Source organism: Leptinotarsa decemlineata, unplaced genomic scaffold (genome assembly GCF_025532065.1).
Source record: "Leptinotarsa decemlineata unplaced genomic scaffold, Ldec_3_MD MMD2_tig00026328_RagTag_RagTag, whole genome shotgun sequence".
In the NCBI taxonomy this organism is placed as follows: Eukaryota; Metazoa; Arthropoda; class Insecta; order Coleoptera; family Chrysomelidae; genus Leptinotarsa; species Leptinotarsa decemlineata.
In genome coordinates this window covers 818,108-841,433 of record NW_027412688.1, presented here as the reverse complement: position 1 = coordinate 841,433, position 23,326 = coordinate 818,108, and the positions used below count along the sequence as shown (strand labels likewise).

At 37.1% G+C, this 23,326-nt stretch overlaps 1 protein-coding gene across 3 annotated transcripts in view; it reads right to left on the bottom strand.

Moving 5' to 3' along the window:
• Positions 1-1,328: 1,328 nt before the first annotated feature.
• LOC111514514 (ras-related protein Rap-2b) overlaps positions 1,329-23,326 on the bottom strand; it is a 135,605-nt gene continuing 113,607 nt past the window's right edge. For all 3 annotated transcript variants that reach the window (XM_023170753.2, XM_023170754.2, XM_074182095.1), the window contains exons 4-5: positions 19,724-19,954; positions 1,329-5,208 (exon numbers count right to left, since the gene is read on the bottom strand). In XM_023170753.2, coding sequence (XP_023026521.1) covers positions 4,909-5,208; positions 19,724-19,954 — 531 coding nt within the window. In that variant the 3' untranslated portion in view covers positions 1,329-4,908. The remainder of the gene's footprint in view (positions 5,209-19,723; positions 19,955-23,326) is intronic.

Here is a 23,326-nt window from a genome sequence, read left to right as displayed (position 1 = left end):
CACAGTATCAAATGCCTTGGCCAAATCCAAAAAGACAGTTATGCATTGAAAACAGTTGTTGATTTGGTTAACAATCTCAAAAACTGCGTTTTCTGTTGATCTGATTTCTAGAAAACCATATTGTGATTCAGAAAAATGTTGTTTTTATTGCAAAATAGTATAAATCTATTTTTGAGATATTTTTCGAATATTTTAGAGAAGTTATTATTCATAGTTATGGGTCGAACGTTTGTTACTAATTTTTTATCACCAGACTGAAAAATCGGTAGTATGATTGAGTCTTCAAAAGATTTAAGTATTTTTCCTACTAATGGGTTCCAAAAAGTACTTGTGAAACTTTTTGATAAGGAACGCAGATATCTTATCGGGACCAGGAGAAATTTTATGTTTTGATCCGGAAATGATATCGATCAACTCATTTCTTGTGACTGGGTATAGAAATATTGAACTGGTGATATCATCTATAATTTGGCATATTAAAAATTAAAAGATTTCAAACCAATTTACTTCACGACATTTTAATTGTATGTCCACTGACTATATGTGAAAAGGTTTTTTTTCTTATATGAGAAATAGGGCAAATTTCGGATATACGGGCAAATTTCTATCCAATGATATATAGAGGCAATAGAAATTCAGAAACACAGGGATAATTTCAATAGAAAGGGAGAGGCCATGAACATCATTGAAATCTGGCTACCTGTCCTCAGTTAAGAACAACTTGAGCACTTCGACTGCTACGTCAATGCCTTTGATAATGTCTATCGCAGTTGTAGACGAAGCACTAGGCAAAAAACTACTGACCACTGCCAAAAAACTGAAAAATAGCTTTGGCTCAGTTATTTCCGGCTGTGAAAATCGACATTCTTTGATTTCAAGAAAAGTTTCTAGGTACAAATCGAACAAATTGAGAATTGTGATTAAATATATCACATAAGCAAAGCGGTGACTATTCTTCATACGTAAGAAATGTATGAATAGATAATCTTGAAGGAGAGGACAGCTTTATTTGGGTTTTCTAGGTTATCTAACCTAGCAACTGAAATAACTCAATGTTCAATAGAGTGAATAGCACGCTCACCAGATTTTGTTCTGCTGGAATTGCCGCGAGACCGTTTGGAATCTACAGTTTACAATACAAATGAATAAGCATGTTATTTATTGAAATTCAGTTTTTTCTCGTTCGTCGAGATGCTAATGACGAATCAAAAAAAAAAAAGGTTTCCAAAGGGTTTTTCTTGTGAACAAAGTTTTAGTTCACGTGGTAGATGAAAAACTCATAGGATGGCATAAGAATATGTGATTGTGAATAAAATATTACAACAATGATATATATATTTTATTCAATATTGAGTTTACATTACATGATTTTTGATTTCATTAAAATTAAGTATGTATATAATTTAATATGTTCATTTTGAGACAAGTGAAATGTAAATTTCATTCGCAAGTTATCATATAGGGTGAAGAAAAATAAGTAATCAGTATCAATACACATTTCAGGAGGTATAATACCCTTGAGTTTGAAAATAGTTCAATATGAAAAACTCTAAAACTCGTCAAAGTTCATCCAAAAATCATAAAGCATATACAGCTTTACAAACGATAATCTATAATAACCCGTTTTCTTGGCAGCTTAGCAACGTGTATGTTTCAAAAATCAAATATAAGGCTAGCAATAGCGACTTGGATTTTTTCCAAGAGCATGTTGGAAAATCAGATCATCACCAAAAGTTAAAGCATTGTTTGAGAGACTCCAAATATAATTGATCCCTGATTCTGTCAGTCGCACATAGAATTTGAAGGAAATATTGGTTTGTGTGATTTGCTTCAATTTTTGATCGAAATTAATTTACGGTTCTTCCTGTATGAAAAAACTTTTGAAGTTATTAACAAAAAAAACTTTTTGGCACAATAAGTAACGTGCTAATTTGGCACTGTTCATATTCAATGCGATCAAAGGGGGTTTGAAAGGTCTACTATCAAAAAAGGAGAAAGAATCTCGTACCAAGAAGTATTTAGCATTATCGATTGTCCAGAGAAATCAGTATGAGCTCTGTCAGCCTCTGCAGATATGTAAGTTTCTTCTTCTGAGCATCGATACATAACATTTTAACATAATTTCGCTCAATCATCTATCTCAACAATCTCACAAAATATCTGCGTTGACATACATTTTGTATGAAAATATAATTATTTCACAAATGAGTAGTTATACATACCAACTGTTATAAAAGATCCACGAAAACATGCAAGATTTTTTTGAAAACGAAAACACATACAAATCTTTGAATTACAGTTCTGTAAGTGTGAGAGGTTTGAAATATTTCAAACTGGTATCGGACTAAGAAATGTTTATTTGATATGTAGATTGATATATGCTGATATATTCTTCTTTACTTCATTTCATTACCAGCAACTTAATATTTAGGTCTTACTAAATGCAGGAGTTATACATGTTTCCTGTTCTTTCTCTCACCACATCCAGAAGTTTGGGCTAAAAAAATAGATTCAACTGCCAAATCTCTGGTAGAAACGAAAATTCAGAGAATTATTTATGCTAGTAGAAGATAGCACTTTTACAAAAATGGCCTCCACGGTCACCAGACTTGTTTCACCTTGAGTTTTTTCTATGAAAATAAAAAAAGTGGAATTTATGAAGTACAAACATGCTCCTCGGATTATTTTCAACAGAGAATTGTAAGAAAGTGAAAAAACTACAAACTCTTTCATGTGAAAGACATGTTTATTTATTTTTTGTAAAATTTGTCGAGTCTGCATGAAAATACACATTAAAATACTCAGCACGACATATTCTCAGACAATAAATTTTAGAATGTAAATACCACAATGAACATTGAATTTATATTCGGCAGACATTGATTATATTAATTAATAAAACGTGGAATAAAAATACAATGAAACGAATAAAGTAATCAAGATAGGAAATGAAAATAATCACAGAGAAAAAATAAATAAAAATAAACGAAGAACTGAAAAAGATTTCAAACCATGTTACTTCTCGACGTTTCGATTGTTAGTATCCACAATCATCTTCGGGTGAAGACTGAACTATATACAGCTATACGGAGAACAGTTATGAAGCTTCTTTGAACTTCCTCCTAAACCAGTGTTCCCCACTGTGGATGATCTCAGCTTGGAACCACTTGATGCTATGTTGATAAGTCCAAACATGCTTTGCTTTTGACAATTTGCTATAGTTTTACTTCGTTTGGTAGCCTGGTGGCTGAGATTATCCACAATGGGGAACACTAGTTGAAGAGGAAGTTCAAAGGAGCTGCATAAGTGTTGTTCACGACGCATTCAGCTAAGCTCGTTTAGAGACACGCAACATATGGAAACCTGTAATCAAGTGGAAAACGGTCAACTCCCGCCAAACGGTTGACTTCCGCTAAACCGTTGAAGCGGAGAGAGGGGCGAGGGGATAGGTGAAAGCGCTTGAGTGATCTATAAATAGTGTTTCATTTCACGTTTTATTCCTTGATATAATTGATATTTCAACTATTCATTCTAATTTTATTTGTTCTTTCATAGCTTTCAAATCATAATAGAATCATATTAGTAAATGGAAGTCCAAACTAATGAAATTCACCATGAAACATTGTAAACCACTTTTGAAACAACATTCATGTTCCTACTATATTTAGTATATTTGTTTGGAATCACCTTCAATTGAGTTGAAAACCATCATTTTCAACTATGTTGAAGAATGAAACAATTATTTTTTTCGATACCAGTCAGAAATTACATTTTAGCAATCATTTCTTACATATAAAAAGTTACACCTACATTATGCAGAACAATGACAGAAGTAATTATTTTGAAACTTCAAGACAGTTACTTTTGGATAGTTTTGTTTCCTCTCGTATGTCAGAGGCAGCAGAAGCAATCTCTGAAAAAATATGTACACTGCAATGAACAAAACTAGCGACTACAAAAACATCGAAAAAGACAATGCATCGATATAACAGCTTTTCTACAATACAAAAATGGATCGACGTGAATATTATTACCACCCTATATATAAAGTACGATTATTGAAATTGATCGCAGTCATACATACGTCTATATGTATATTGATAGCGTTCCACTACACTTACGCTAGTTATGAATACATGGAAGAATCAAGTTGTAGGGCAGAACAGTTGATGTTTGGTCCTTGGTGTTCAAAGATCACATTTCACAAAATATAAATCAGCTACAAACCAAAGAATAAATGTGACCAAATGATAAGAAACATAAGTTCAAGGTTTCCAATTCAATATTTAATTTCCAAGCCACAAATGGTTAGAACAACTTGGTTTATTGCGTTGAGTTTTTGGAAAAAAAATGCTTGTACGGAATGTCAACGCGATGTTCCTCAGCCAGGCATATATATAAATTATATATAAATATTTTATATATATATATATATATATATATATATATATATATATATATATATATATAAATTAATAGATAAGTACTTTTTGATCATTCCCATATTGATTTCAATTAAAGAGCCACTTGTTGTAACCCAAATACAGAAAAATTTACCTGTAGTACCTGCACTAAGCCGTTCTAACTGCATAAAAAAACAAACAAGAAGATAAAATTTTCAGTTTGAGTAGAGCCAAAAAAATTATAGCAAACAAAAGTTATAAAGCTTCAAATCAAAAGTGACAACGAGCTCAAGTAACGCCTTTCCTTAATACCCAGAAAGAAAGTATCTACCACTCACTCTTCCCATAGCCCAGACTGAGAAACAGAACGTCAACATTCACCACCTGCATTCAGTCGAAAGAAAAAGAAAACGTTGAAACACTGAAGAGGTAAAATAAATCATTTGGACCGCCCACACCGTTCGTCAGCACCTAAGAATATAAAATAGCATTTAGAAAAGTATACTTAGGAGATAATACAAGAGTTTCTTTTGCCATGGCGATCTCTGATTTGCTGGAGATGCTGCAGCTGGACGGCGGAAGGAATCATGGCGGCGTGAGTGGGCGTCTGCGGGGGCCCCGAGTGCGCCGGCAGCGACTGGCGACGACGCCGACGGAGGGCCGGACTCAGGTTGTACTTGACTTTCGCCTGCACCAGCAGCTCTTTGAAAACCTTGCTGATGTTCACGTTGTCCTTGGCGGAGGTCTCGACGAAGCCGTTCTCCCAGTCGACGGTTACTACTGATTCGGTTGTTGCTGTGTCGACCTAGAAAGGAAAAACATGATATCCTTGGTGATTTATAAGGACAGTCTTCCAATTTCATCTATCAACTTTTTAATGGAACTTTAATCTCCATTCCTGAATAGCGTTGAGCAGTGTGATGAAGTATTCACTTCCCTGAATAGTATTGACTGAAATATGAAGGCTTATAAACAGAACTCGCTGGTATCTCAATCGCTTCAAAAGGAATAACCAGGAAAGAGTTTCTGGCAGAAACCTCACAATCAGAACTGACAGCAGACAAGCCCTATTAGCCTTGAACAGACAACGTGTTACCTCAGGGCTGGAACTAGAGTGCCACCAAGATTTAGCCAAAGCCTCGGTAGATAATACCATTATCCTGAGATGGGTTAAAGGGCACGACGAAAGTAAAGGTAATCGCATAATGGAGAACGCCACGGACCAGCTTCAGCAGGCGATCACACAAACAACGGAAACAAGCGCGCGGGAAGTCCCAGCCACGCGCTATAACTTCCAAGAGCATCTTCCACCAGAAACGATGGAACTAATCAGAATAAGAAGACCCCTGAAAAGACAGTACCAAAGGACACGTGCACCTATGGACAAAAGGTGCATGCATAGAGCAAATAGGATACTGAAAGAAGAGCTGAAAGCGATCCGAGAAAGACAATGGACTACCCGTCTGGAAGAACTGACCACAGAAGATCTATCTGCATGGCAAATGCAGAAAAAACTCAGAAATGGACCTCGACGACCCTGCCCACCGATACACGGCGAGCAAGGAATTGTCTACACTGATCAGGAGAAGGCGGAAGCATTCGCGGACAACTTCGGAAGGCAGTGCAGAGAGAATAACGTCCCGTTCACAGACGAGGTAGACGAAATAGAGAGACAGGTGGAAAGAACGGTACGGAGGCTTAGTCAACGGACAAACGCGCAACCCCTGGCCCCGAGAGTGGCACCTACGGCCTGATGACTTCGACATTTCCGGAACTAGCTAAATGTTACACCCATGCTCGATCCCTAAAGAGATGGAATGAATTTGAAGAATGCAATTTTGCCAGGATCACCCTGGACGACCCTGGGAAGCTTGCACCGAAGAAATATCTGGCGATGACCAGGAAAAAATCTACGCTTAACAGTAGGATTTCTGACTGACCACTGTCAACTGAAGAAACACCTCCATATTGTGAGGCTAGTGGACACACCTCTATGCAGGATGTGGGAACAGGAAGATGAGACTGTCAGGCATGTCCTACGCGAGTGCCCAGAATCATCTTCAATAAGAGAGTGTGTGTTCGGCGAGTCTTGGCCTACACCTGCCGATATAAAGGAGATGTCTCCCAGTGACCTATCCATCTTTCTGGAAAGGACAGGATGGACGATGACCTAGAAGGACAACTCCTCGGGAGGATGTACAATGGGTCACATGTGGCCTCAGTGCTGTGGGCTCACACTCGCCCTCCCTACTTTACAGATACAGATGAAGGCTTATCTGCTTTCCTGGCAAACAGAACTTTCAGTTCAGTTTGTGGTCACCGATGCGCGCCTCGACGTCACTCGGCAGTGACAACCAGTCTTGCGTGATAATTGATGTACTGAGCTTGACACTATAAAGACCATCTATTACCTTTTACAAATCACAGGCGAGTTGAAGGTCGCTAGATCTGTAACACATCGGAAAAGTCTAGGGATATTTTTATAACATACTAAATATCATAAAAATAAATGCATGAGGTCGTTTAATTTCGATTAAATTGGTACACTCGACCACCCTGTAGATTTCTATGGGTTGAACAAAGCCCGCAAAAACGGTAACTAATCTTTTATCAAGTTTTTTACAAACTGTAGGTTTTCGGCTAAAATGAATAATCTGAAAGTGTCGAGTTTGTACATTCTATGCAGTTCTTGCTCAGCAATTAAACTGGAAATATTGTGCTTTAACATGGAACGCCATCACTTACCATTGGCTGAGATGAATAGAGCTGTAGGGCTTCTTCAAGGTGGCATGCGACAAAATGATGTAGCTTTTCGTTTGGGGGTCTCCCAAAGTGTTATCAGTCGATTGTGGCGGCGTTTCCGTGAAACTGGCAGTCCAGCCGAACAACATCCAGGGCGAGGACGCGCTACAACTGCAGTTCAAGACCGATTTTTGGTCTTAACCGCAAGAAGACAACCGACAACCACAGCACCTGAGTTGGTTAACGTGTTGCAGCAGACGCACTAGGTAACCATTGGTCGTGATACTGTCAGAAATCGACTGCATGAAGCAGATCTCCACAACAGAAGGCCACTTAGATGTCCACCTTTGTCGAGAGGCAATCGCGGTAGAAGATTAGAGTGGTGTCAAGAACATCAAAACTGGGATGCAAATGATTGGGCCACAGTTTTGTTTACAGACGAATCCAGATTTGGATTTCATCCAGATTCTCGTCAAATAAGACTGTGGAGACGACCTGGAAATAATGAACGTTTAAGACACGTCCAGGAAGTCCACACATACAGAGGTGGTAGAGTAATGCTTTGGGGCGGAATCATGATCGGCGGCAGAACCGTTCTCGTTTTTCCAAATTGCTCCCTCACAGCTCGACAGTACCTCGAAACCATTCTTCTACCTATCGTCCGTCCGTTTGCTGGTGCTATTGGTGAAAACTTCCACCTAATGCACGATAATGCTCGTCCACATGTCGCGCATCTAGTGACTAACTGGCTCACCAACGAAGGAGTTGATGTATTGCCATGGCCAGCACAATCACCGGACCTGAATCCCATCGAGCATGTGTGTGACATGCTTCAACGAAGAATTACTCCGCTTATGGGGAACATTCACACAACATTTCAATTGAGAGAGCTTTTAATCGCTGAATGGCAAATGTACCTCAACAAGACATTGACAATCTCATTTTGTCGATGCACGATAGATGTAGGGCCGTAATTAACCAGCGTGGAGGCCATACTTTGTACTGATTCCAGTTTTTTTTGTATTATGATTTTTTTTCGGGGTGCCAAAGAAGAGCCATATTTTTTTTAGTTTTGCTTATATGCGCACTCAGTATTTTTGACCATTTAATAAATTTTGTTGAAAGTTACATTCGTTTAATAATCACCCGTCAATTTTTTTTTCCCTAAAGCGATCTAAAAAAAAATTATTGCCATTTTTAAAAATATCTCTAGACTTTTCCGATGTGTGTATATTTGACTAATTTTGTATACAGCGTGACTCACGGTCGATGATAGGTTAGACGTTTCTGGAAAACGCAAAGCTAGATTTTTCTGAAAATTTCACCTCTCACATTTCCTTACCTGTTCTACTGATCTAAAATATTTTCAGCATTGCGGCGTTGCCACTTCCATCAGAAAGTCCTGGCAACTTTATTTTTCAAATGGAACACCCCGTATATTTAGTGAGTCATTAATTCAATTGGTAAGTCAATAATTTAGTGAATCGGTCACTAACTTCGTGAGTCAGTTAGTCACAGTGTCAGTCATTTAGTCAATCAGTCAATGAGTCGGTTGCTCAGTAAGTCAATATGACAGTATGTCAGTAGGTCAGTCAGTAAATTAGTCAGCTAGTCAGTGAGTCTGTGTTCTCTGTTCTGTTCTGTTCTTTGTTGTGTGTGCTATGAAGGTACTGCGTTCTCTGTTCTGTATTCCGTGTTTCTGTGGCTTTTCATGTTACAATAATGTATCCGCTTTACAAATAATTCCACTAGTAGGAACTAGTAACATAAAACAAAATTGAATGAAAAAGAGCAACAAGTATATATTCGCTTTTATCATTAACATAATCATTTTTTACTATTATAATGTTATTTTTAAATAATTTAGACATCCAAATCAGCAGCTTAACTTCTTGTGAAAATTGATTTAGCTGCAGTCTGTTTCAAGCAGATAGAGATGTAAGAGGTAGGGGTGTGTTTTTCATGTAAAATTACCAGTCATATTCAGGAACTCAACTTCCTGAGCAACTGGGGATTACAGTGACCTCTGCTGCAAAAAAAACTTTTCAGGGTTCTTTATCCTCCATATTCTTTGATGCGCTACATTGTCCCGGGATTTGAAATACAAAGTTACCCACCTTCTGCCTATGACTGGTCATTCGTTTGTGCACATTTCAAAAAAATCAACCTACTTATGAATGATAAGAGATCTCAACATCTATTGGTTACTTCATCAAGTTTTCACATCGTTTTTTTGTATCTGATTATCTACGACTGCATAAGGGTGCCAGTATGGAAAAATTAAAAAATCTATCATCAATAGTTCATTCTTAACCTCATTTTCTATATTGCAATTTGAAATTTCCGCTTTAGGAACTTAGAGGATTTCTCACAATAACCCAACCTAACATTTTGAGCTAACCTGATCTCATTCACTATTTACATTATTTCGTGTTTGAAGTTGGAAGTCAGAAATCCATAAATCAGAGTATGAAGTCAGAAATGTCAAAGAATAAGTAGTATAGCTTTTCTACGCTTTTGTACATTTCAACTGATTCAGGTTGTAGAAGCAGCTCCCGGAGAACTCCATCAGATACCTGCTGGACATTATCAACAGCTCAATCACTCTCAGATACTTCTCTCGAAGATGGAAACACGCCGTAGTTGTCATGATTCCGAAACAAGGCCAGAACCCGCTGTTTCCCCAGAATCATCATCCGATTAGTCTGCTTTGCTCAACGGCTAAGTTGGCTGAACGTGTTGTGCTGCAAAGGCTAACAGAAGAAGCTGAAGACCGAAATGTTCTGCCTGGCGAACAATTCGGCTCCAGGAGGGCACATTCCACCGAGCTGCAGGCCCTGAAACTGGTTGAAAATTCCATCTCAGAGCTGAACAACAGAAAGACAGTCCATCTCGTCCTCCTGGATATTTCCAAAGCCTTCGACCGAGTCTGGCACGAAGGCCTGCTACACAAAATGCTCGATTTTGACCTGCCTCGGAGCCTGGTCCGGTGGATTAGGTCCTTTCTGACCTTTCAGGTCCGAGTTGAAGGGACCCTGTCTCCCGTCAGGGAAATCGAAGCTGGAGTACCTCAGGGAACTGTGCTGTCTCCACTACTTCCGAGCGACCTTCCGAAGTTCGATCACGTGAAGGTTTCCCTTTACGCCGATGATACGGCTCTCCTCGCTTCTTCCATGGGTCGGGCGTTGGCGGTCGTCTACATGCAACGCGCATTGGACGACCTCGAACACTGGTACCTTAACTGGAAGATTCGAGTGAATCCAGAGAAAACTCAGGCGATAGACTTGGGGAGACGTAAAGTTTCTTCAGACACAAGGGTCACTATTTCAGGCAGGCGAATGACAAACGCGAGTCAAGTACCTAGGTCTTTGGGTAGACCGCCGACTCACCTGGGCAAATCACATTGATTATATCAAGAGCAAAAGGCAGATGAGGATAGTTAAACTCTACCCTCTGGTCAATAGAAATTCAAAACTCAATCTTAAAAATAAGATTTTATTATACAACACGATGTTCAAGTATGTCATCAAGTATGCTTCAGGTGGTTGGGGACAAACCGCCCCGTCAAACCTCTCCATTTTGGAAGGGTTGCAAAACAAACTTCTCAGGATGCTGGTGAATGCTCCATGGTTCGTGCGGAATGAAGCCACCCGCAGAGATTTGAAGCTGTTAAGTATACGGCAGTCCATTCAGTCGAGGAACCAGAGAGTTTTCGAGTCAGCGGAAACTCATGATAACCCATTAGTTAGGGAAGCTGTAGATTACACTATAGAGGACCCCACTCGATTTAGAAGGCCCCGTCGCTCGGTTGAGTGAAGGCCCCACGACATCTGTTGAAATGAATAGTTTGTTCATCAAATACTCCAGTCAGGACGAATCTCAGTTGAAAGGGTAATGGAAAAAATTTCCAACCTGATGAAAATGAAGATGACTATGATTTCAACTGATAAATATGTGAATTGACAATTGACATATTTAAAAAATGTTGATTGACAGATTTGAAAAGTAACAATTGACAAGTGACAATTTGAAATTCATGATTATATATCACTGTATCAATTTTGAGAACTGTAGGTTTGAAAAGTTCCAACTGAACAAAAAACAATTGCAAAGTTTTCAAATGATGTCATATGATGAACCGCACATGAAATATATACTGAGTATATAAGTTTAGTAGTAGTCTCTATAGTCCGTTCATAATTTGTCGATTGCACAAAATGAGGGCCCAAGTCATAAAACGGTCGTAAAACTCGTAAAATCATAGGCGGAGGTTCCTGAGGTGTTTATTCATTAAATATAAAGCTTCAGTTTATATTCGAAACTTGCCTTGAAAGGGTGAAGTTGTTACGAACGAAAATAATTTTTGGTTTAGTACATTTTTTAATCGCATTTAATTTTCGGCTCGTTGGTGTTTCGGCGTCTACGGCAGTAATTAACGTCTCTAATATTTATTTTGCGAATTTTGTGCAGTGCGTGAGTAACTTTTTTTCATATTCCTACAAACTTATACGTACCTTTCGTTCCTGCTTGTTTTGTTTGATTGCTTGCGATGGCTTCGTCATCAACATCATCAAGTTTTACACCGGTACTGTTGCGTACAGTCAGTAAGTCTGTCTATTCACCAAGAGAGAAGACTATTGTTTTGAACGTTCACAATGCTCTGGTTTCTCAGAATCCCACAAACACTGTTCAGAACATAATCAAGAGTTGTGCCAACATGACGGGCGTAGGGGAGTCAATAATATATAGGTTCCTATCAGAAAGAAAAAAAAAAAGGTATAGCTAACCCAAATTCAAACGAATACTTAAAGAGGGGGAGAAAACCTATTGAAATTGATGAATTTGCCAAAAATGGTATTCGAAGGAAGATTCACGAATTTTTTTACAGAAAAGAAATACCCAACTTGAACAAAATTTTACAAGAAGTTAGAGACGACCCGGATTTGCCTCATGTCGGACGAACCAAATCGTGGCAAGTTTTAAAAGAATTAAATTTCCGGTGGGAGAAATCAGACCGAAAATCACTTTTGATTGATCGGGAAGAGATAATATGTTGGAAAAGAAAGTATCTAAGATCTATACGAAAATTTCGGGCTGAAGGAAGGCCAATTTACTATCAGGACGAAACGTGGGTAAACGCAGGTCATACTCTCACAAAAATTTGGACAGATAAAAATATATCAAGCTCCAGGCAAGCCTTTATGGAAGGTTGGTATACTGGTATTTCCCCACCCTCTGGTAAAGGCAGTAGATTAATAGTTTCTCACATTGGCAGTGAAAAAGGATTTGCTAAGCATGGTTTGTTGGAATTTGAATCCAAAAGCACAAAAGACTATCACGAGGAGATGACAGCTGATGTTTTCGAAGAGTATTTTGAGCAGATGATTGAACATATACCACCAAACTCAATTATAGTATTAGATAATGCACCTTATCATTCACGACTAGTTGAAAGACTTCCAACGACTGCGTGGAAGAAACAGGATATCATTGACTGGCTGCGGAATAAGTCCCTGCCTTACGAAGATGGAATGGTTAAAGCAGAACTTTTAAAAATTGCCCGGCAACACAAATCTAAGTTCAAGAAATACGTAGTTGACAAAATGGCGGAAAGACGAAACATCACAGTCCTTAGACTTCCACCCTACCACTGCGAATTAAATCCAATTGAACTCATTTGGGCACAAATGAAAAGCTATGTGGCTAGAAAAAATACGTCATATAAAATACAAGCTGTACGTGAATTGTTATATGAGTCTTTACAACATATTTCAGAACAAAATTGGCGAGATGCAGTAAGACATGCAATAGAAGAAGAACAAAAAATGTGGGATCTTGACAATATAATTGATGCGACTGTAGAGACACAACTGCTAATTATTAACCTGCAAGACGACTCGGATTCCGAAGATGATCCTGTTTATTTTGAATTTGAATAGTTTTGTAAGTAATCGTAGTTTATATCATTTAAAAATCGGTATTAATTAAATAAATGTATCTTTTACAAATTGCAAGTAACTTATTATTTTTGAATAAAATAAAGATACAGTTTACAGTACCTACAGTTTAAGAATATTAATATATTTATTTATTTAAAGTAACTAATGTTTTAATCATATACTCTACGACACTGGTCACTCATTTCCACTCAAAATACCTACATAATCGGATTAAAAGTTTTATAGCTGTATTGTATTTCTTCAGATACAAGGTGGGTTAGTCGAAAACATCTTAAACTGCCAGTTTTAGTTTGGTTTTTGTTATTATATCATATTAGCTGTCCTCTCTGTATTTCAGTTCTCTAATGAGGGTCAAACTTGCAGTGAGCTATCAACAAATTATGAACGGACTATAGCTGCTACCCGTATTTCAAAAGTTTGTTTCTGAAATTTTCCATTAAACTTTGGCCTACTTCCTTCCATCAAGAAAATGGAACGTTCCAAAGTAACAAACTGTGGTTTTCGAAATACTCTAATTGATTTTAATTTCCTTCACAATAATCAAATCCTAACGATTCCGTGGGTAATTAAATTCAAACTAATAATTGTTCCCAGAGGGCTGAGACTGATGAAACACTTTGTGAAAATTAAGCCATCAAATTAATTGCTTCCATGTGCGAGATCTATTTCTGTGGAAGTGGAAGAAGGAGGGTGCTTGAGAATAGCAACAACAAACATCACCTTTGAACGTGGAATTCACGTGGGTGGAAAATTGGACGAAAAGTAAAGCTACGTAGGTTGTTCATACGACTATCTACATACTTTTATTCTTATACATAAACACAAGTTAGATGAGTTTTCTGTTTTTGAGGTGTTGATGACATCAACAGCATGTTTTATGGCACTGGTATTTCATATTTCCATTTCAGTCCTTCTACTTCTATAATTACTCTACTTTTATCCTGTGAAGTCTTTCCCGTGAGTTTGACAATAATTGACCACACTGCCAATACAAATAGTCCTCTTATTCTTGCACTCACAAAAACCAAAGTAAGTGCTTCAACAGACACCGTAAATTTTCTATATCCCGGCTATGATTTCCACTCCCGATTCAAACGTAACTTTGGAATAGCTCTTTTTATCAGAAGCCATCTCTCCTATCAACTAGAGAAAATGCTGGAACCCCAAAACTTTGATGTAAAGTGGTTCAAAATAATATTGACCACCAAACGATACACAATATACTGTGTAACAACGAAAACTTAACAGAGCCGTTTTTGAATATAAAAAGTGAGATGTTTAAAAAAAGCTCGGACACGTTGATTTCTAATTGAAGGGGGACACCTTCCAGACTAATCAGATTTTTTGTAGTACGCACCCCTTCGGAGGGGTGTGTCCGACGACCCTTATTTAGATAGAGAAAGTAGGTCGAGTGACACCTTGTTTTGAAGGTCTTTCGAATACCTTTACATCTCTGTTGAAAGAAAAATGTTGTAACGATTAGTTTTCGAGATAATTTGAAGATTTAAAGGTATTTTTATTGAGTTCAACTCTTTTTAAAATACCTACATCAAATTGTTTTTAAGGTACAATTTACGCTCAGAACTTTCATAAAAAAAATAAATTTTTGCTTTTTATGACAACCTGCTAATACGTGTCCATTTGATTTCGTAAAAAAGTAAGAATTATTTGTTTATTACGAGGACATTTTTTCGGAGGATGGGGTTGGTTACCTCCCTTATATTTTAGGTAAATTTAGTGGCACCTCATTATGAAGGTTGCCTTTTGACGTGGATATTTTATGCTTCTGATAAAAAAGTGCATCATACAAAAAACTTACCTACACAACGAATACAACCTGCTGATTTCCTTGAATACTGATGACACAGAAAAGTTTAAAAAACTGTTTTAGGGTTAATAAATCCCAATAATTGTTTTTAAAGCACACAAAAAAGTAACACCTAATAAGGGTAACTCACATTCGGCTCGGCTCGGCATTCATCAATAATTCTACGACGTAATTCATCCAAATTGGCTGGCTGTGTAGCATAAACTTTAGAATTTAAATATCCCCACGAAAAGTAGTCCAGTGGTGTTAAATAAGGTGATCGTGCTGGCTATTCAATTGGACCCCTTCTGCCAATCCATTGTCCTTCAAAATGATTATTCAAAAAATTTCGAAGCTGCTGGGCATAATGGGGTGGTGCACCGTATTGTTGAAAATGGATGAATTCATCCTTACATCTTGGATCCTGTTCAATTATTTCAACTATACGAGGTTGTATTGCCTCTTCAAGTTGTAAATGAGAATCACCGGTTAAATTTCCATCAATGAAAAATGGACCTATGATATGCCTAATATGCCTAATATTCCGGCCCAGACATTCAACTTTTGGGGATGTTGGTATGTATTTCTGCGTATTGTCTTGGGTTTTCATCCGACAAATAACGGCAATTGTGACGGTTCACGCAACCATTTAAATAAAATGAGCTTTCGTCCGAAAAACAGATGTTATAAAGCAGCTCGGGATTTTGCATTAATCTCTCACTCATGTCCTCACAAAACTCCTGTCTTCGGTCAAAATCATCCTCATTGAGTTCATGAACAAGTTTAATTTTGTAAGGATGGAATTTGTGGTTTTTAAGGATACTCCATGCGCTCATATGGCTTATTCCGGCCATTGCTGATAAACCTCTGGTACTTAACCTGGGATTGGCGATGACTTGACCAATCACTCCACTTGCATTATTGTCATTCACTACCCTTCTCTGAACATTTCTTTTCTTATTCAAAACCGAACCTGTCTTCCTGAATTTTGTGACCAAATCCAGAACGTGATTTCTGCTTAGGTGTTTACCAGGGTTTTGCTCGTTAAATAAAATTGATGTTCTGTTAACATTTTGGTCGTTGCCAAAAATTAAAGCAATAACTGAAACCCTTTCAGCAGTAGTGTAAGGCATTTTTAAACAAATAACAATACACAATACAATCACCTTCAAACAAATACACGACCCGTTTAAACAAAACAATCGAACGATGTACTAATGAAAACTGGAAGAAAAGGAATGGGTATTGATTTTAAAAAAGGGATTTCATTCAACAAAAAACTGATAAGAAGAACTGCTCGAATTTTTTTTATTTAGGCATACAAGTTACCGAGTGGTCTGTCTAATGTATTATTAACATGGCAATTTCAACTTCAAATTATCTCGAAAACTAATCGTTACAAAAATGTTCTTTTACCAGAGTTGTAAAGATATTTGAAAGACCTTTAAAACAAGGTGCCACTCGACCTACTTTCCCTATCTAAATAAGGGTCGTCGGACGCCCCCCTCCGAGGGGGTGCGTACTACAAAAAATCTGATTAGTCTGAAAGGTGTACCCCTTTAATTAGAAATCGACGTGTCCGAACTTTTTTTAAAAATCTTACTTTTTATATTCAAAAACAGCTCTGTTAAGTTTTTGATGTTACACACTGTATAATATCGGTATAAGAATATGTCTCCTAAGTTATACCAACTCATACATGGAAAATAGGAAACTAATTGTAAAACGTAATGAATTTCAATCGGACATGCATGGCGTAACTCTCGGTTAGAGCCACAAGGCTCTATTTTAGGCCCACTGTTATTTTAAATTTATGTTAATGATTTACCAAATCGTATTCAATATGGTGCCACCACTTTGTATTATGACGATACCACTGTTACTGTGTCGGGTGTTACTGAGGAGGAACTTTACCACAAAACTCAGGTAACGCTTGACGGAGTATACGCGTGATGTCAAAGAGATAAACAGCAAGTTAACATGGGAACCACACATTGACCACCTCTGCAAGCTGCTTAATAAAGCTTATTTTGCCATTTTACAGTTTAAAGACATAATTGCCAAACTGTGTCTTTCAAGTGTGTACTATACTTTAGCTAATTCACATTTTTCATTGAATATATTAACCTGGGGACGATCGAGTCATTTACAGCGCGTCTTTGTTGCTCAGAAAAGATAACTGAGACTATTTTTCAATATAAATCGCTTAGATAGCTGTAAAAAAAATTTTATATGTAAAATTTTTTTTAATGTACCTAGTATTTACATCTATAAATGTCTTGTGTACGCGAAAATTAATATACTTTCTTTCAATACCTCTGCGGAAAGGCACATGTACTCTCTATACTCTCTCTGTACTCTCTATACTATAATTGTATTATTTTATTTAACTGTGTTCCTTTGCCTATCAAAGAAATGAAGTTATTTTCATTTAAAAATGAAATAAGAAATATTTGATGCTGAATGCTTTTTATAGTATAGATCAGTTTATAAGTAGAAATAAATGACCTGTCAAATTGAAAATAAAAATGTGACGATTCAGTTTTCAATCTGTCTTTTCATCATTTATTTTCCTACATGATTCTATTGTATTTAATTGACGTGCCAAATGTACACTATTGTATCAAACACCTTTGACTTGCTGCAAATCAATCATCCCAGTACGGAAATTTCCATATTCGGTGACTTCAATGTCCACAATATCAAATGACTCAAATTTTCAAATATCAACGACGAAGGTCGCGAAGCTGAGGCTTTTGCAATCAGCTGCGGACTCACTCAGATTACTCATAAATGAGCCAACCCGGATTCCTGTCCTAGTCTTCTAGATCTATACCTAACAACCAATCCAGAAATTTACATGATCACCGTTAGGTCTCCATTGGGATCTTCTGATCACGAACTTATTTCAGTGTTAATGAATTTCCGATATATTTTGGGGAACAATCTGAGCCGCGCAAAGTTTGGTATTATACATCAGCTGAATGCGAGGATCTTCAAGACCATTCCCGAAATTTCCCCTGGCTAGAAGTTTGTTTCAGCTCTGAAGTTCCAACAACTTGTGCTTCTGAAATCACGGAAGTTATTCTATCATCCATGGATGCATATATTCCTTTTTCAATGAAACGACCTTCTAACGGCAAACCTTGATTCAACAGAAATTGCGAGCAAGCTGACGCCTCCAAAAATCTCGCTTACCGGCAGTGGCGCGAAAATCCCAGTACAGAGAACAGAACGAGGTTTGTAAATGCTCGCAACAGCTGCAAACTTAGGATAAATGAAAGCAAAGAACTCCACAATCAGAGAATTAGGGAGAAACTGTTTGCCAATACCAACGGGTCTAGATCCTTCTGGTCGGTGGCTGAAGCTGTTGATCAGAACCTTACACAGTCCACAATTACACTACTAACACAAGCGGATGGTTCAATTGCAACGACTGCCATAGAAAAAGCAAATCTACTAGCTGAACAATTTGCGTCCCACTCCACAGTCGATTTTCTGGAAAAGGCACCACCAAATATTCCCACACTACAATCCGTAGTGTGTTGGGAAAAAACTCCAGTAATATTCATTACTACACCAAAGGTTCCAAACAGTACATCATATGTTCTTTAAAATTTAATTTATTGTCTATGTGAATTCCTAGGAATTTAGTGTGGTGTTTGTTTTCTATGTAGTGGTTATCTAAATCTAAATCGTCTAGTATATATTTGAAAGTAAGTACTTTCATTTTGTTTAGGTTGAAGCACAAGGAGTTCGCGTTACACCAGGCTTGAATTTGTTGAATATCTATTTTTATCGTATTTGATAGCTGATTAATTTCTTTATTACTCCATATAATAGTGGTATTGTCGGCAAATACAGTAAATTGTCCTGCGATATTGATGGTTATTAGGTCATTTGTGTATATTAAAAAAAAACATTGGTCCTAAAACAGACCCCTGAGGTACTTCATGTTTTAAGTCACTGAGATCAGACTATCCACTTGATGTTTTCACCACCTATCGACATTCTGTCAAATATGAACCAAACCAGTTCAAATTTGTTCCTCTTATCCCATAATGGCTGAGCTTCCGCAGTAGTGTCTTATGATTAACGGAATCGAAAGCTTTCGCGAAATCACAAAACACTGCATTTATGCCAGAGTATGCATTTTCTAGAAAGGAGAAAATGACATCTGTGGTATTTTTCTTTGTGACTTGGCACATTTGATTCCACCAAGAGCGGTACATATCAGAAATACGCGACGGACTGTGCCTACTCATCGTTTTGAGGTTCAACTCAGTACACCCCGAACTTCATTTGCGTTCATGTGCAATAAACTTTATGAGAACGTTTTTCCAATTGTAGTTGATGTCTAGCGATTCAAATTCGAATCGCTACTTTCGCACAGGCACCGCTCTGAGAGCGCTTCAAGGATTTTCCTGTAGTGCTTGGCTGAACTTTAGAGTAATAGTCGAATGACTATCGCCTCATTAGCTAACTTTGTACCGCACTTTCAACTAAACTCGTCCTCTGCCTGTTGGTAGTGCTTATATATCCCGATGGAAGACTTTGGAGCCGATAGGAATATTCTCGAAGCGACGCGAATCACAAGTAGAGTTGAGCGCTACCTTGGCCAAGACACAGTAGACAAACGAAGACCAGCGGCGGCCGGTCTTACTTTTTTTAGGGCATACTTCAAAACAATCTATTTAAGTTAATGGAAGTTCCAATTTTTCTAACGTAGAGTCAGTTAGGACCTTCAGTTTGACATAAAATACGAACTTCATGTCCTAAATTATAACGATTTTCCAAAAAATACAACCTACCTCCCTATCCCCTGTCAAATCCGTCTTGTTTCCGACAACCACGATTGGAACGTATGTCGAACATTTGGTTTCGTGGATTTGGTCTCGAAGCGATCTGGCTTCCTCGAAGGTGTTGGAGTCGGTGACGTCATAAACTAGAATAAAAGCGTCTGCCGATGATATCGATAAGGCTCGCATGGCTGGAAATTCGTACGATCCGGATGTGTCCAAAATATCCAGAGTTAAATGGACCTGGAATAGTGCCACTTGTTTAGTTTATAATCAACTCGAAGTCCATAAGGTTTATATTTTCGTATATTATTTTTATCGCGACTATAGTTCATTTCCTTAAGCAGCGGAGAAACGAATCATTTTCAAATGGCTGTTTCATAGGCGTATATGATTGAGTCGGTTGGAAAGTTAAAATGAAGTACTACATGGGTTAAAAAGTCCCAGGCCAAAAAAATAGATGGCGCTTTTCCATTATTACTAACCTTCAGAAGGAATCTGTTGAAATTTCATGATATTCTAATCATAAGTTTGTGAGTTATTGTGCTGAGAGTGACACTACTTTTGTCACTTTCAAAATTATGGATTGAAATAGCTATTTATGATGAGTGTTAGAAGTAAGGTTTTATTTTGTGAGTGAAAAAGTTTGTGAAACGAGCGTAGCGTTGAGCAATTTCACGAACAAAATAAAACTTACTTTTAACACAAATATCATACGAAGTTTTTTGTATAACTGTCCTATTTTCAGAATAAAACAGACAAATTTAATATTTCTATGAAAATGCATTTTGACATCTCTTGTCAGTCAACTATTTTCATGTTATCGCATTAGCCGTGAAGTGGCCGTGTCAGGTGACGCCGAATCACCACTTACCAACAAACAGTACCAACACACGTTTTATTTAAAGTCACATTTGAAGTTCTTGCTGGTGTTTAATGTCTAGCATAACGAAGAACAATAATGAGGAACCAAAAGAATATACAGGTCACTGTTTCAGAAGGTCTTTTGCTTCTTTGCTAGCAGAATCAGGAGCAAATATAACGGATATTAAGAGGCACGGAGGATGGAAGTCTACAACAGTAGCTGAGGGTTACATCGATAATTCTATTTCTTATGAAAAGGTTATTGCTGAAAGAATAATTTCAGCAGCTAGCTCCAGCGTTACATCATCGTCTTCTTTACTTCAAGATTTAAATGTTAATGCGCCCATGAAATGGTCAACTCAGGTAGTTCAAATATATAACGAGACTCTTCAACATCGCAAGGTATTAATATCAGCAGTTGTTCTACTTGTACTTTCCATATTTATGTTCATAAATAATAGTAATAATGTAATTAATGCATATAATACATTTGTAACAGAATTTAATTGTATCTATATCTAATGTACATAATAAAACTTACACTGGTAAGGCAAATTTTGAACAAAAAAACGCGTTTTCTTTCTCAGACCCGTGATTTTTAATCCTGGGTTATTTATTTTAAATCATTTAATGCTGTCGCATGATTTGATGAAATAAATCTCAGCCTAATCAAATCAGGCATATATCAGATATTTTCAATTATCGCTGGAGAAGAAGATGACGTCAAGATTAATACCTGTAAATATGCATTGATGATAAAGCACTTGCATTAGTAAATTATAATAGTGTGTATGACTCTCTCATCCACCAAAAACCTTTGTATAGGTACCGTTGATAATCTAGCGGAAATGTGTTTGCAAATGACGGGAGGTTCAAATCATTGATATATAAATTCAAGAGTTAGAAAAAATTGAAGCTATGAAATCAGCAAAACCATCTTTAGGAAAAAAAATTGTGTCTACTGATGAAAACCACAAAAAAATCAATGATTACCGACCCTCGATAAGATAATGGTAGCCTTGAAAGGAGATCAGAGTATGTCTTCAATAATAGGCAGAAAGAATTTGTGGAAAATTTTAAAAGAAATAAATTGCAGCAGGGCAAAACTAAACAGAGAATCGCTCCCAATTTTTTGATATCTTTACGTCAGCTAACTCACGCAACTTCCCTTCTCGATTATTCAAACCGATTTTGTGGATTCTTTTTATGTTTTCTGGCGTTACTGCCTCATTTGGACGTCCACTGCGATCTACATCGCCGGTGTCTCTACGACAATGTTTGAAGTCAGCTATTGCTTCTCTTGAACGGTATTTTTTCCCATCAAGAAACAGTGTAACATTAAAACGCGAGATTTTTTGAAAATAACGAAAGTAGTGTCACTCTTAGCACTCACTCACAAACTTATGAGTAGAATATCATAAAATTTCAACTAGCGCCATCTACAGTGTGACCCAATTTAAATGGAAACACCCCCCTAAAATTTGAAGTTGTAAACCGATTTTTTTATTGAAAAAATCACTACGCCACTGGATTCAGAGTGCCTCTAAACAGGTGTGACCAAAATTTCATGAAAAAATATTCATTATTAACAAAGTTATGACAACTCAAAAATTCGAAAAATCACAGATAACAGTTACAAAAAACACCCTATATCAACAGATATAGCCATTAGAATATTTTTTTTATGATTTCAACAATGAAGTGCCGCCAGATGAAAAAAAAAACAAATAGCGTAAATATTTTTAATGAAAATAACGGAATTACATTCAAGTTTTCACGCAAATTAACTAAAACTAAGACCTAATGTTTCAATTTAAATCTTAGTTGCCATGGAAATGATATTACAGTTTGACACTTGTGAAAGATTCAAGTGTACTATTGTCAACAATATTCACCTTACAGTTCTTCGAATTATTTTGTGTCATGGCTGCAAGATTGAGCGTAAGAGAGAAAATTGAAATTGTACGCCTTTCGGGAGATGACGTTAGAAGTGCTAGAGAGGTTTGTACAATATTTAATGAGAGACATCCAGATCGTCCTCGTATTAGCTGCGGTACGGTAAATAAAATAAAAAAATATTCAATGAAACTGGTGCAGTATCAAAAATGATGTTAAAAAGTAATCCTGTACAAACAGGAATGACAGAAATGATCAAATCATTTTAGATTATTTCGGAAATAATCCTAATGCCAGAATAAGGAATGCCACTTTAGATTTGAATATTCCACGAGAAACTATTCGGAGATGTCTCAAGGCGAAGAATATTAAACCTTTCAAGCCAAAATTTTTGCACACAGTTCAAGAAGGCGACGAAGCAAGACGCCTGGAATACTGTTTATGGGCCTAAGGGGATTATTTAAACAATAGAAATTTCCTTAAAAAATATTTTATATACCGACGAAGCCACTTTCACTACAAATGAAGTAGTGTCATCACAGAATTGTCGCTATTGGGCGGCGGATAATCCTAACTGGAAAATAAACTGTAAAAGCCGGTATTCCCAAAAAATCAACGTCTAGTGTGGGATATTGAACGAACGAATTATTGGTCCTTTCTTTTTTGAGGAAAACATTAATGCGCAGAGGTTTCTAGAATTTTTAAACACAGAGTTTTGGGATGCTATTCACGAGCTGCCAATCAATGAACGATCAAATTTAATCATCCAGCTAGATGGGTGTTCAGTTCATTATGCCAGAACTGTGAGGCAATGGCTTAACGAACATTTTCCAAACCGATGAATAGGCCGTGGTA